Source organism: Kogia breviceps, chromosome 18 (assembly GCF_026419965.1).
Source record: "Kogia breviceps isolate mKogBre1 chromosome 18, mKogBre1 haplotype 1, whole genome shotgun sequence".
NCBI classification, from domain to species: domain Eukaryota; kingdom Metazoa; phylum Chordata; class Mammalia; order Artiodactyla; family Physeteridae; genus Kogia; species Kogia breviceps.
In genome coordinates, this window is record NC_081327.1 from 5720164 (window position 1) to 5735240 (window position 15077).

The 15077-nt window shown below is 53.4% G+C and overlaps 1 protein-coding gene across 4 annotated transcripts; it reads right to left on the reverse strand.

Moving 5' to 3' along the window:
• Positions 1 to 498: 498 nt before the first annotated feature.
• NR1H2 (nuclear receptor subfamily 1 group H member 2) lies at positions 499 to 6972 on the reverse strand. Of its 4 annotated transcripts, XM_059044173.2 has the most exons (10): positions 6833 to 6972; positions 6574 to 6707; positions 6018 to 6079; positions 5815 to 5934; positions 5204 to 5494; positions 4862 to 5121; positions 4469 to 4648; positions 3713 to 3812; positions 1362 to 1570; positions 499 to 1059 (listed from the first exon to the last, which is right to left on the reverse strand). In XM_059044173.2, exons 3-10 carry the CDS (start codon positions 6058 to 6060, stop codon positions 913 to 915), a joined length of 1350 nt encoding a protein of 449 aa, XP_058900156.1. In that variant the 5' UTR covers positions 6061 to 6079; positions 6574 to 6707; positions 6833 to 6972; the 3' UTR covers positions 499 to 912. The 4 variants fall into 4 exon arrangements, with proteins under 4 accessions (XP_058900156.1, XP_066875006.1, XP_066875004.1 ...); XM_067018905.1 differs by lacking the exon at positions 5815 to 5934 and having other exon boundaries at positions 6833 to 6970; XM_067018903.1 differs by lacking the exon at positions 6574 to 6707 and having other exon boundaries at positions 6833 to 6953.
• Between the last annotated feature and the right edge of the window lie 8105 nt (positions 6973 to 15077).

The following is a 15077-nucleotide window of genomic DNA, read 5'->3' on the forward strand; positions in this document are numbered from 1 at the left end:
GCACACGGGCTCAGCAATTGTGGCGTGCGGGCTCTAGAGCGCAGGCTCAGCAGTTGTGGCTCACGGACTTAATTGTTCCGCGGCATGTGGGATCTTCCCGGACCAGGGTTCGAACCCATGTCCCCTGCGCTGGCAGGCGGATCCTTAACCACTGTGCCACCAGGGAAGTCCCAAAATGCTTCACACATTTTTGCTGAATGAATGACACCTGTGACCCCAGGATGGCCAGCACACTGCCTGGCCCACAAGAGACTTCAGCCAATACTTGACTGAATGAAAGCCCCTTCTCCTCATCCACTTAAACCCTCCTTGTCTTTCAGGAGCGGGCTCCAACCACCGGGAGGTGACCGGGAGGTCGTCAGGGGCCTCTCCTGGGCACCCATAGCGCCTAGTCACATCACCCTGAACCCCTCCCAGCTCAGCACCAGGTCCATGGGGCTTGGTGTCCATGAAGACCCTGGCAGCCCCTCCCCACCGCAGACTCACTCTGGCTCAGGGTAGGTTTCTATTCATACTTTATTTTCCTGTTTTTGCTTTTTTTAGTTTTTATTAAATAAAAGGAGCAGAGGGAGGGGGGCCTGTGTCTCAGGCTCTGGGGGAGCCACAGGCCCTCCCCTGCCTCCCAAGGTGCACTGCGTGGTAGGCTTGAGGTGTAAGCTGGGCAGGGAGGGCAGCTGGGAGTGCTGGGAGAGGTCGGGATCTGTGACCCATCTACCCTCCCAGGAAGACTCAGTGGGTGGGGAGAGAGGCTCCCGGACCCCGACTGGGGCTCATCCTGAGGGCTGAGGGCTGGCGGGGCCAGGGCCTGAGCTCCCAGCCACAGGGCGGGACCCCAGGCCCGGCCGGCCCCTCCCCACCGCAGCGTTCATTCACTGGAGGGCGCAGGGTGGTGGGGCGGGGCGGCCGGGCCCCTCATTCGTGGACGTCCCAGATCTCGGAGAGCAGAGGCGGCAGCTTCTTGTCCTGGAGCCGCAGGGCGAAGACCTGCTCCGAGTGCACGGAGCTGAGCGTGCGCAGGCTCACGAGCTTCATCAGCATGCGGGGGAACCGCAGCTGGTCCTGCGGGGGGGCGGGAGGCAGTGGGCGCGCGTCAGCCCCCTCAGACCACCAGGAGGCCCCTCCGTGGGTCGAGCCAGGAGAGACAGTGTGGCGCCCCGTGCGGGGACCAGGCCTGGCTCCTTGTGGAGGGGACACACTCTTGCTGAGAGGACGCCGACCAGAGCTCAGAGTGCTGTCAGGGGTGCCGGGGGCGGCGACGGAGCTGGGCTGGCACTAGGCAGCCGGCCCCTGGCCCCAGGCTGACCCCACACGGCTCTGGACTTCCTGTCCCTCCCCAAGCCGGAGGGGCTGGGCTCTGGCACCTGTGGCCTCTTGATGCGGGTGTAGGACAGCAGCGCGTCCACGTAGGGCTGCTGCAGCGCCTCGACTCGGCTCGGCTCCTGCACGTTGGGCCGGTCGGCCGAGAAGATGTTGATGGCGATGAGGAGGGCGTACTCGGCATCGTCCAGGCCCAGGCGCCTCATGGCCCGCGAGAACTCGAAGATGGGGTTGATGAATTCCACCTGCAGGCCTGCGGAGGTGGGAGGCCCGGCCCGATGAACACCCCCGAGCCTGAAACCGGCCCCCGTGCCTGGCCCCTGGCGCTGCCCGCCTTCAGCGGGGCGAGGGAAACAGCGGCAGGGAGAGTGCTGGCCAGCCTGTAACCCCGCCGCCTGTCAGGGCGCCCCGCACGCAGGAGGTCTGCCACACCTCTCGCCCGCAGGAAGGAGCGAGTAATGAGCGTGAACCCCGAACTCAGAATTTTCCACCACCCCATCAGCCCCTTCGCTTCCCTCCTGCCTTCCATGTTCCTCTCCTCGGGAAAACACAAGAAGTCCAATCCTAGGTCACATGATGTCACCCCCTGCAGTGGCTTCCCCTGCTCTCGGAGTGAAGCCCAGACTCATTCCCAGGCGTGACTCATTCATTCATCAAACTTGATTGAGCACGTACCGCATGCCAGGCCCCAGGGTAGAGATGTTTATAAGACAAAGCCCCCTGCTCCCGTGGAACTTACCTCTGGGGCTTGAGGAGACAGATAGTAGACGAATATGTAAGGAAACTATCCACCCTGTGAGATGATTCTGAGTTCTATGGATCAAGGTAACACAGGCAAGGGTAATCGGGGCCCACGAGAATCGTGTCAACACCTTAGACAAGATGGTCACTGTAGGGTGACACTGCACGAAGGCCTCCCTCGATGCAGGGGGTCTGAGCCCACGTGGGGGAGGGAGCAAGTTACCAGGAGGTGTGAGTGTTCCAGGTAGGGCACCGCCTGTCTGTTTTGCCTGGAACTAGACTTCCTGGGCCCTGAGACTTTTCGTATTAAAGCTGGGAAGGTCCCAAGCAAACTGGGATGAGTTGGCCACCCTAGTTCTGGACAGAGGGACCAGCAAGTACAAAAGCCCAGAGGCGGGAGCACATTTGGTTCCAGTAAGAGGGGGGCCAGTGTGGCTGGAGGGGAGTGAGTGAGAGGGGGGCCAGTGTGGCTGGAGGGGAGTGAGTGAGAGGAGAGGCCAGTGTAGCTGGAGGAGACTGAGTGAGAGGAGAGGGTGGGAGATGAGGGCTGAGAGGGACGGGGCCACACCCTGCAGGGCCTGTGGGCCAGCTGAGGACTTTGGCTTTTCTCCCAGTGAGATGGGAGCCATGGACAATTCTGAGCACAGGAGGGACGTGAGCTAACTTGGTTGTTAACTGGATTCTTCTGACGACTGTGTGAACAAACACACTGGGTTGGGGTGGAGGTAGAAGCCCAGTGAGGGGCCCTTGCAATGTTCCAGGGAGAACCAACTGAGGCCCAGACTGCGGTAATGGCAGAGGACGTGGGGGATGTGATGTGAACCAACCTCCTCTCCAGCCCCATCTCCCTGTGCTCCAAGCCTCCTTGTGGTTCCTTAAAACCGCCCGGCTCTTTCCCACCTCAAGACCTTTGCACATGCTGAGACCTCCCTGCCAGAAATACTCCCCCACAACCCAGTGCTCCCCTGCCAAGCTTATATTCAAAGGGTTACTGGGACTGTCCCGGGTGTTGGAAGGGCCAGGTGTTAAAGGGAAGATGAGGTTAGGAGCGGATGTCCAGGAGTACAGAGAGGTGCCCCAGGGAGAGATAATGGGAGAGAACAAGACTGACTGAGAAAGCCCAAAGGCCGAGGGGGAGAAGCCTTTGCACGTGCATTCCCTGGTGGCTAATGCTACTCCTCACCTCCCTTCTCCTAGGTGATCTTTCTCACTCCTCTAGCCTCAGTTCAACTCTGTTTCCTCCAGAAGGCCATCGCCTAGGTTACGTCCCCAAGGAAGTGCTCTTGGAGGGCAGGGACCAGGGCTGCCCTGTACGGTTGGGGAGGTTGCGCATTTCCTGATGGACTGAGATCCAGCCTCCCTCATGTGAGACCAGGCTTGAGGAGGAGTGTCTTTTCTTAATTCTTACCAAGATGCCCTATGTGACAGCAGAGACCCCTCTGTTTCATCCTGCGCTATGTCCCACTGTGCAGAGTTGGTGCTCAATAAACGTGCTCTTGTCTCACTGCAAGGTGGGCTCAACCCTCACCCCACTTGGGAGATAAAGAAAACAGAGGCTCAGACAGGGATGAGAGGGCCCCGCGTCTCCCAGCCAGCAGGGACCCAGCAGAGGCGCCACCTGTGCCCCCGCCGCCCAGCCTGCACTTGGCCTTACCTGCGCGGTGGAAGTCATCCTTGCTGTAGGTGAAATCTTTCAGGAAGGTGATGCACTCGGTCTCGTGGTTGTAGCGTCTGGCTGTCTCCAGCAGCATGATCTGAGAGCGGTGGCGAGCGGGATGGGCAGGGGTTTGAGGAGCCCTGTGACCCTTTAGCCACTGTCCTTCCTCTCCTGGCCGGAATGGGGGGCCTGATCTTGCCGGGATCATCCCTCACCGCCCCCCACCCCCGCCCCGCCGTTCTCACGGCCACGCGGACTGCGGTCAGCGTGCTGGACACTCCGAGCTCTCTCCCTCCTCCAGATTAGCACCCCCAGCCTCCTCCACTTAGGACACTCTCCCCACTGGTTGGAGGCATGGGGCAGAGCTCTTTGTTTTGTTTACTACCACGCACCCAGCTCTTGGAATAGGGCATGGCATACACTAGGCGCTCAATGCTTATTCATTACCGTTACTTGGTTCGAATGTCAACTCCCTAAATAAGCCTTTTCAGCACATTCCCTAAAGTGTGTCCCTCCAGCCCAATCCTCAATTACTCTTAGCCTCAGGCCTGTTTCCTTTCTCTCCTTGCCTCGTGGGAGGCTCTGATGACTTGTTTAGTATTTTGATCTTCTGTAGAATATCATCCCCACCAAGGCAAGGACCAGAGTCTGGCTTGTCACTATGCTCCCAGCATCTGTCCTGGGGCTTATCTCTGGGATTCCTTGAGGGCAGGATGGAAGGGCCTCCCTGAGGCTGGGCGGGCCGGCCATTACCTCAATGGTAGATGCCTTCAGGAGGGCGATCTGGTCCTCGCGACCCAGCTGCAGGAAGCCAGGCACCTGCTTGGCGAAGTCCACGATCTCCTGGACTGAGATGATGGCCAGCTCTGTGAAGTGGGCAAAACGCTGCTGGCGGGCATCACGGGACTGCGGGTCTGCGCCCAAGGGCCAGGGCTGGGGACATAGGGGACCAGGTTACTCTCAGGACTTCTCCCATAAGCCCAAGGCTAGGGGGGCCCCTGGAGGCAAAGCCTACACCCTAGGAGGCCCCCACTTCAAAGCCCCTGCCCTCTGGAGCCTCATTCTCTCCCCGTGCCCTAGACTGTGGCCCTCTCAGCTTGACCATCCTGGGCCCATCGCCCCTCAGGGCTGTGGAAGGGGCCGTACCGTGACTTTAGGCTGGTCAGAGAAGGAGCGTTTATTGCACTGCAGCTGGGCTGCCACCAATTGCTGGATCATTAGTTCCTGAGCGGCTGTTAACTGGACGCCCTCGCCTTCCCCGGAGCCCTGGCCACCCCTGTCAGACCCTCCAGGGGAGGCCCCAGGCGCAGAGGCTGAGCTGCTGCTGACTCCCAGCCCTGTGGGTGGCGACTGCTGCTGCTGCTTCCGAGTCTTCTTCTTCCGGATCTGTTCTTTGGAGAGGACGCCTGTTGGGGAGACACAGGCCTCAGTCGAGGCCCCAGGCCTGGGCAGGGGCCGGGCTGGCACTGCTCCCTCCCTGGCACTCACACTGCTCCCGCATCCCAGCCTCCTTGCATTTTCGCAGCCGGCATTGCTGGCACTTGCGCCGCATGAAGGCATCCATCTGGCAGGTTCCACCGCCCCGGCAGGCGTAGCGCCCGGCCCCGCCTCGGATCACACTTCGCCTGAAGAAGCCCTTGCAGCCTTCGCAGCTGAGCACGTTGTAGTGGAAGCCGGAGGCTGTGTCCCCGCACACCTGGCACAGCTCGTCGCCCAGCATCTTTGGGGCCGGGCCCTTCTTTCGCTTGCGCTCCGGTTCCTCTGTTGTATCTAGGATGACTGGCGTTGGCGGACAGAAGCCATGAGAGACACAGCCACAGAGATAAACGGCAGCCAGAGGGACAGGTCCATGAGAGACCGGAGGCAAAGAGTCAGAGTGTGGAGAGTGATCCAGGGAGATGGCAATTCACAGGGAAAGATGTGTATGTCAGTGAATCCCAAAGAATGGGTCAAAATAAGAGATGTCAAGGACTAACAGAAGAAAAAAATCAACAAGAAACTGGGGTTGCCCAGCCCCATTTCTGATCTTTCTCCCTTTCTAGATCCCTCCCTAAGCCTCCATACCAACTCCCAGCCCATGTCCCTGGACCCCGTCTCACCCACGACGGAAGCTGAGTTGGCCCCATCAGTGCCTGGGACATCAGGATCCGCCCCTGGGCACGGCTCAGGGCCATCCTCCTTTCCATCAGGTGAAGAAGAGGGGGTGCTAGGGCCATTTCCTGGGAGAGGGAGGCACAGTGAGTTTCTCCTGACAATAATCTGCTGACGGGGGGATGGCTGGGTTGGGAAAGGGGTCACTCACCAGGCAAGGGGGTGTCCAGGGAACTCGTGGCGGGGGTGGACATGGTGGGGTCACGGAGCAGCCTGCAGAATACAGGGGAACTGAGAGCCTTGAGGGGCCAGGGAGGGTCAGGTTAGGTCAGCCATAGGTTTTCATGGGGCTACCTCTCTTTCCTCCATCTCTCAGACTCTTCCCCTACTGCGTACACACCCCAGCCCCAGTCCCTGCCAGTCTACTTACCCTCCCATCCAGTTCCAATAGGGCCTGCCCCCTTCTGCTCCAGGACAGCCTTCAGGTGGGTGGGTCTCAAGCCCCTCCCTCCTCTAGACTCTGCCCCTCCTTTAGCCTCCCTCCACTCCAGATCCCGCCCACCGGCTTTTTCCAGATATTGTCCCTTCTGCTTCCAGTGCTCCGCTCTCACTTCCTCACCCCACCTCTGCCAAGGAAGCACCCCTACCTCTCATTCTGACCCCATCTCCTCCTATTATGCTCCGCCCACATATCGTTTCCTTCTAGGTCCTTCCCCATCCCTTCCAGGTCCCGCCCCACCTCCTCCCATCATACTCCGCCCCCACACCTCTCTCCAGGTCCCGCCCCTCTCCGAACACCAGTGGGGGGCGGAGCTCATGGCTGCGCGCGAGGGTCTCGTGGGCGGCCTCTCGTGGGGTCCCCTACTCCCGTTGCCCTGGAAACAGCCGGGGGCTGCGCGAGCTACGGAGGGGAGACGGTGGAAGGAGAGAAGGGGGCTGAGCCAAGCAGCGCGGGGAACATCGGGAAGCCCCAGGCCCAGAGGTCCTCCCGCGTCTCCCCACACTCGAGTGCACCTGCTAGCGTACCCTTGGTCTGCTTCTCTTCCTCCTCCTCTGTATCCACTGGCACGCCGCCGCGACTCGGATACCCTCAAAACTAACTTCGCCACTTCTTCCGGCAACCCCACCATGCGTCACTTCCGGGAGTGGGCGGGGAGTCAGGGTGACGGAATTCCGGTCGCTCTAGGGCTAGCCTAATCAGCTGCCCCTCACGGAAGTCATATACCCACCGGAAGCTTACCTTTCCGGATAGTTCCACTGAGGGCTGGCAGGAGAGTTCCGGACCGATTCAATCAGGCGTTGGGCAAGAGGGCGGCATGGCAAGACCCAAACCTTCCCGCCCCGCCCCGCGTGGCTTTCAACTCTGCCCTGTGCTTCTCTGGGCTTGCGGGCCAAACATTTACTCTGCATCATCTCCACGACTACAGATCCTTTTCGCACACGGCTGATTAAAAGCATGTTTGTCCTTTCTGGGTTGTTATAAGTTTTCTGATTTTGGAGGTGCGCTGCTTATTGGTTTTAAATAAGTTAAATTCCAAACCTAGACCTAGAAAAAACCTGGAAAAATATATTTTAAAAATAATTTGGTGATAGAATTCTTTTAAAAAGTAAACTTCCTCTACGAAAAAGATAAAAATAATAGCTTTTAAAGAAAACTGGGGCTTGGCTGGGTTTGCGTCCTGGCCTGTGGGTTCAAGTCCCAATTTGAGTCACACAGTTTCAGAAGTATAATAGTATCTTATGATACTATACACAGATAATAGTATCTCATGCATATTTCCTGAGCTTTTCAGATGCTAAGAACCATCACCAAACGTAAGAAATTAACTACTTGATGATCATAGCCCCCAGATCTACTGGCACCTAAGGACTGATAGTGTTAACTGCCCTGTTACCTCAACATCAACCAAGCAGAGAACTATGCACGAGCTGATCACATACCCTGGGCTGCCCCTCCCTCAACTAGCCTTTAAAAATGAGGGGCGGGGTAGGACTTCCCTCGTGGTGCAATGGTTAAGAATCCGCCTGCCAATGCAGGGGACACGAGTTTGAGCCCTGGTCCGGGAAGATCCCACAAGCTGCGGGGCAACTAAGCTTGTGCACCACAACTACTGAGTCTGTGCTCTAGAGCCTGCGAGCCACAACTACTGAAGCCCATGCGCCTAGAGCCTAGAGCCCGTGCTCCACAACAAGAGAAGCCACCGCAATGAGAAGCCCGCCCACCGCAACGAAGAGTAGCCCCCACTCGCCGCAACTAGAGAAAGCCTGCATGCAGCAACGAAGACCCAACGCAGCCAAAAGTAAATAAATAAATAAATTTATTTTTTTAGAAAATGAGTGGGGAGGGATAGATTAGGAGTTTGGGATTGACATGTACACGCTACTATTTAAAATAGATAACCAACAAGGACCTACTGTATAACACAGGGAACTCTGCTCAATATTCTGTAATCACCTAAATGGGAAATGAATTTGAAAAAGAATAGATACATGTATATGTATAACTGAATCACTTTGCTGTATACCTGAAAATAACACAACGTTGTTAATCAGCTATACTCCAATATAAGATTTTAAAAATTTTTAAATACTTTGCTGAAACCCTTTGGGGAGTTCAGGGTTGGAAGATGAGCCGCCTGTTCTTGCATTGCCCTGCAATAAACCTTTCTCTGCTCCAAACTCCCATGTTTTGGTTTGTTTGGCCTCACTGTGGTCTGTGGGTTCGGGGGTAACATCTAATCTGTAACAAAATGATATTTACAGCAACAAAGGTGGATGACAGAAAAAATACGGCAGGCAAATCTTACTTCAAAATATAGAATTACTGTGAATTTGAAAGCTACAGTGCATTCTGACGCAGGAGTGCTATATCATCAACTCAAATGTCTCTGGCAGTGTTGTAGTGGATGATGTGATTTTTCCAAAATTATGACCAAGTCTTTTTTTGTTTGTTTAGTTGTTTTGGGGTTTTTTTTTTTTCATTTTGGCAGCACGGCTTGCGGGATCTCAGTTCCCCAACCAGGGATTGAAACCTGGGTCAAAGCTGTGAAAGCGCTGAATCTTAACCACTAGACCACCAGGGAAATCCCCTGACCAACTCTTAATAAACTTATCAATAAGACAAGGTAGGAATACTTTTGGCTTGTCCTAAAACAGGCAAAGAAGGCCAGAATGGCTGGAGCTGTGTGGGGTGCGATGAAGATACAAGATAAGATCATAGAGGGAACACAGATGCAATCACGGGGATCTGCGGGCTGAATGTGTGCAACACTGGCTGAGAATTCACAAAAAACGGTCCCTTGTCCGGGGTGACACAAGTGGACTACATTTCCCACCTGCACTTGCAGCTCGGTGTGATCACGTGACTCGGTTATGGCCAGTGGAACTCCAGCAAAAGTAATAGGGCGGTGAGCGAAAGCCAGGCCTGTAGGCTGACTCCAAGGGGTCTGGAGCTTCAACCCACGCCCGCCACGCCCTCCCCCCACCTCCACCGCCAACCCCCGAGGACAGCCTGCACAGCAGTTTTTTCCCCTCTGTAAAATGTGGAGAATAATCCCTCTTTTACAAGGTTGCTGGATGATTAAGTAAAATGGTAGGTTGAAACGTCTAGTAGGGACTTCCCTGGCGGTCCAGTGGTTAACAGCGTGTCCACTGCAGGGGGCGGAGGTCCCATCCCTGGTCGGAGTACTAAGATCCCGCATGCCACGCGGCGCAACCAAAAAAATTAAAACCGAAATTAAAAAAAAATTTTTTTAACCAATATTCTTATTTTTTGTAATGAGCCTAACTTGCTGGTTAGATTAAAATGCTATTTTCTTTTTTCTTTTAACTTTTAAAAAATATTTATTTATTTACTTATTTTGGCTGCGCAGGGTCTTTGAGGCAGCACGCAGGGATAGTTGCAGCATGTGGGATCGATTTCCCGACCAGGGATCGAACCCGGGCTCCCTGAAGTGGGAGTGAGGAGTCTTACCCATTGGACCACCAGGAAGTCCCCTAAATGCTATTTTCTAATGCTGCATAAGTGCAGTATGTACACAATTGAGCCCAAATAAAATGACCGTTTACGTTTTCATCAAGTGGTGAACAAGCTCATGAAGACAGCTGAAATGTAATTTATGATTATGTAAATTAAGCTACTTTCAGGACACTAATACGTAGATAAAGGAGACTTTCATTATTGTGAATCAATATGTCATTAACCTTGAAAATTATATACAATTGTCACAACAAACATTCCTTAAAAAGTAAAAAAAAGGGGGGCTTCCCTGGTGGCGCAGTGGTTGAGAGCCCGCCTGCCGATGAAGGGGACGCGGGTTCGTGCCCCGGTCCGGGAGGATCCCACGTGCCGCGGAGCGGCTGGGCCCGTGAGCCGTGGCCGCTGCGCCTGCGCGTCCGGAGCCTGTGCTCCGCAACGGGAGAGGCCACGACAATGAGAGGCCCGCGTACCGGAAAAAAAAAAAAAAAAAAAAAAAAAAAAAGACAATCTCCAAAAAGAAAAAAAGAAAGAAAGAAAAGAAGAAGAAGCTAGTAACTCTTTATCCAGTCGAATCTTGAGGCTTGATTGTTCTGAGTCTGGAGGAAGGTGTAAGGCCAGAGACTCACCTCGAGGGCTCCTGGTCTGGTGTTGGAGGTCGACCCGGTTACAAACCACTATTTGACAGAATAGGGGTGATCCAGGTCTCGTTTGCTGAGTGTGTTCTGAAGACATCTCCCAGCTACCTGAGGCAGGGGGCAGTCAGAGAGGACTAACTTACCTGACTTCTTTGTGTCGGCATTTCAGGCAATGGGAAACACAAGGACAAAAAGCAGGGAGGTTGAAAGAGACCCATGTGTTTCAGGACTTCAGCTCAAGAAACCAGGGAGGGGGGTAAAAATTAATTTTTTTTTTTTAAATTGCTGCCTTGGGGAAGGTGCTTAATAAATACTTGTTGGAACTCAGTAAATTAAGTTGAATTAAGAGACTGGTTCATAACTACAAGAAAGTTGATGAAATATTATTGTCAATGTAAAAACGATGTGTGTAGACTCAAACATTTTTGTAGCATGTATACTAATTTTTTTTTTTTTTTCGGTACGCGGGCTTCTCACTGTTGCGGCCTCTACCGTTGCGGAGCACAGGCTCCGGACGCGCAGGCGCAGCGGCCACGGCTCACGGGCCCAGCCGCTCCGCGGCACGTGGGATCCTCCCGGACCGGGGCACGAACCTGTGTCCCCCGCATCGGCAGGCGGACTCTCAACCACTGCGCCACCAGGGAAGCCCCATGTATACTAATTTTTAAAAACATTTTCAGGAAATTTATGTGGAAAAACAAATGAAACTGTATTATCAGAATTCATGTAAAATAGACTGATCAGAAAATATTTTTCAAAAAGGAAATATTTTTCCCTTTACTGAATAGAGATTAAGCACAAGGCTTTATATTTCTAGCTGTTAGGAGTATCATTCCGAGAGTTTGACTAAATCATAAACTAGAACTCTTTAAAGAAAAAAAAAAGAAAAAGAAAAGACACTGATGGGTGGAGGGGGCGGGTTGGGGAAAGAGCGGATCTTGGCTGAGAAAATAGGCCCATACCAGCACTGTGTGAGCATTTACGGATTTGCAGGCAAGACCTTTCAGAAACCACTTAATCTTAGAGAGTAAGAATTGGGACTGGGGACTTCCCTGGCGGTCCAGTGGGTAAGACTCCTTGCTTCCAGTTCAGGGGACACGGGTTCGATCCCTGGTCGGGGAACTAAGATCCAGCATGCCACGCAGCACGGCCAAAAAAAAAAAAATGGGGGCCAGAAGATGCAAAATCCGGGTTGTGGGGGGACTCTGAGGTGACAAAACTGAGTATTCCGGGCTTCCCTGGTGGCGCAGTGGTTGAGAATCCGCCTGCCAATGCAGGGGTTCACGGGTTCAAGTCCTGGTCCGGTAAGATCCCACATGCCGCGGAGCAACTAAGCCCGTGAGCCACAACTACTGAGCCTGTGCTCTAGAGCCTGCGAGCCACAACTACTGAAGCCCACGTGCCACAACTACTGAAGCCCATGCGCCTAGAGCCTAGAGCCCGCGCTCCGCAACAAGAGAAGCCACCGCAATGAGAAGCCCGCGCACCGCAAGGAAGACTCAACGCAGCCAAAAATAAATAAATTTTAAAAGAAAAGAAAAAAGACTGAGTATTCCAACTGCTGAGACAGAGGAGGGGGAGATGTGGGGAGAGTTACTGTAGAGAAACCGGCCCTCCATCTGCTGTGTCAGGGAAGTCCCTCAGCGCAACCAGTGCTCAAAGTGGGTTGTTAAAAATATTTATTGACCCTTTGCAAGATGCCAGGCGCTGTCCTAGGTGCTGAGGACAGAGTGGCAAGTGAAACAGACCAAGATCCCTGACGTTGTGGAGATAAGATTCTAATGGGGAAACAAATGTTAAAGATAATAAGTAGGGCTTCCCTGGTGGCGCAGTGGTTGAGAATCTGCCTGCCAATGCAGGGGATACGGGTTCGAGCCCTGGTCTGGGAAATCCCACATGCTGCGAAGCAACTGGGTCCATGAGCCACAACTACTGAGCCTGTGCGTCCGGAGCCTGTGCTCCAGAACAAGAGAGGCCGTGACAGTGAGAGGCCTGTGCACTGCGATGAAGAATGGCCCCCGCTCGCCACAACTAGAGAAAGCCCTCGCACAGACCCAACACAGCCAAAAATAAATAAATAAATTTATTTTGTTTAAAAAGATAATAAGTAAATTACCAGTACAGAAAGTATCACTGGGATTTCCCTGGTGGCGCAGTTGTTGAGAGTCCGCCTGACAATGCAGGGCACACGGGTTCGAGCCCTGGTCCGAGAAGACCCCACATGCCGTGGAGCAACTAAGCCCGTGCACCACAACTACTGAGCCTGCACTCTAGAGCCCGCGAGCCACAACTACTGAGCCTGCGGGCCACAACTACTGAAGACCGCGCGCGTAGAGCTCGAGCTCCTCAACAAGAGAAGCCACCGCTATGAGAAGCCCGCGCACTGCAACAAAAAGTAGCCCCTGCTCCTAGCAAGTAGAGAAAGCCTGCATGCAGCAATGAAGACCCAACGCAGCCAAAAATAAATAAACTAATTAATTAATTTAAAAGTATCACTAGGGCTTCCCTGGTGGCGCAGTGGTTGAGAGTCCGCCTGCCGATGCAGGGGACGCGGGTTCGTGCCCCGGTCCGGGAGGATCCCACATGCAGCGGAGCGGCTGGGCCCGTGACCATGGCCGCTGCGCCTGCGCGTCCGGAGCCTGCGCTCCGCAACGGGAGAGGCCACAGCGGTGAGAGGCCCGCGTACCGCAAAAAAAAAAAAAAAGTATCACTGATTGTAAGCAGTACGTGGTTTACTACTGATGACATTATGTCGTGTTAATTTCAGTTAATGAAATGTTAGAAGATGTCAAGTGCTATGGGGAAAAAATAGGTCAGGGTAAAGGAGATTGGAAATTCCGGGGGAGAATGGTTGACATATTCAGTAGGATAAACAGGGTAGACTTCACTAAGAAGGTGGCATTTAAGCAAAGATTTGAAGGCGGAGAGGGAGTGAGTAAGGTTTTCTGGAGGGAAAACACTTGGACAGAAGAGCCTCTGCAAAGGCCCTGAGGCAGGAGTATGTCTGGGATGTTTGAGGAACAGCCAAGAGTGAAGGAGGGGGAGTGAGAAGAGATGATGTCAGGGAGGGGACGCGGCCTAATCATATAGGGCCTTTCAATTCTGTAATGCCTTTGGTACCTCTGATCTTTTGATCCTACCCTTTTTTTTCCTGTTTCCCTCATCTCTTATGTCCTCCCTTCGTTAGGCTGCACAGAGTCTATGGTCAACCACCATAACCGTGCCCTTGCACAGATAACATGAACACCCTTACTCTTTCTCCCTCAGTCGGACTTGCCTGGCAAAACCCCAACTCTGGTTAAAGTGAACTCACTGCCTCCGCGAGCCTGCTCTCGCCCAGCTGAGGTTGTGAGTGGACACACTTCAGGTGTGTGACTGCAAACACTCAGAACCAAACTGCAAGGCTGCCACGGTTTTCTTCTCCAGCCCCTAGGAAATCATTTTCTCATCTTCTTTCTCTAAACCTCTAGCGGCCCTCACCCTTTTCATTCTCACTTCTTCTTTCGCTGAAAAAAATAGAAGCAATCAGAAAGAAACTTCCCCATGCTTGCCTCAGGGACACTACTAGCTCAACTTCAGAGTGAGCTACACTGCTGTCCCTCCCGTGACCATGTTTGGACAATCTGTGAGAGGCCAGCCCCTCCACTTAGGCCCCGGATCCCTTCTCCTCTCCCTCTCCAAAACTTTCCCTCTTGCGGTGTGTCCTTCTCTCTCTTGCATCGTAATTTGTGCAATGCTTAAGCCTTTGTTCCTCTAGGATTCCTCTTCGCTGAGTGCCCGCACTTCCCGTGGCCGCTGAGGACGCTTCCTGAAACTTGCGGGTCCTAGGCCCTCCCTCTTTGTAACTCCACCCTGAAGATCACTTTCCTCCAGCATCTACCTAAGGGACTTTCCTGCTACAACATCCTAAAGGAAACCCAAGTTCAAGAGGTGGGGCCTCAACCATTTTGAAAGCAGATCTTCTGGCCTTACTGAAGCCTTCAGAGGACGGCAGGCTCAGCTGACATGTGTCTGCAACCCTATGAGCCAGAACTGCATGGTCAAGCTACTTTCAAATTTTTAACGCAGAAAGCCCCCCCGAAAAAATAATAAATGATTATTTCTTCTTAAACCACTCAGTTTGGGGGTGATTTTTTACACAGCTTTAACTAACGAGTACACGCTATCGAGTTTGCTCTTCTCTGGGTCTACCCAGTCCTTGTAAATGGAAATAACATTAACACGGTTGTAATAACGTAAATGAATTGTTTTTCTGGCAGATTTCTTGGGCTCTGTCTGAGGCCTTTGGAATCAGAATCTCTGAGGTTGGCACCCAGAAATCTAGGGCACTTTTAAACTGAGTTTTTGGGTGCTCCTCAATATTTGAGAAACCTAATTCTGGAAAGGGGGGCGGACAGAGAGACACTGCAAATTATTTTTATGCTTTTTCAATGGTGGTAGGGCTATGGACTTTGCCTGTGTGTGTTTCAGTATTTTCCAAATAAAACAATAGGAATCAGGGGTCCTGACACTTTGGCAGTCCCACTTAGTATGGGGCAGAAGACGTCTAGTCTGACCCTCTCTTCCTTCCCCCAGACCTTTCGCAAACGCCCGGCCCATACATTTGTTTGCCCCAGAAAACTCTTGTGGTTAATGAGTCACAGAAAAAAAGGAATTG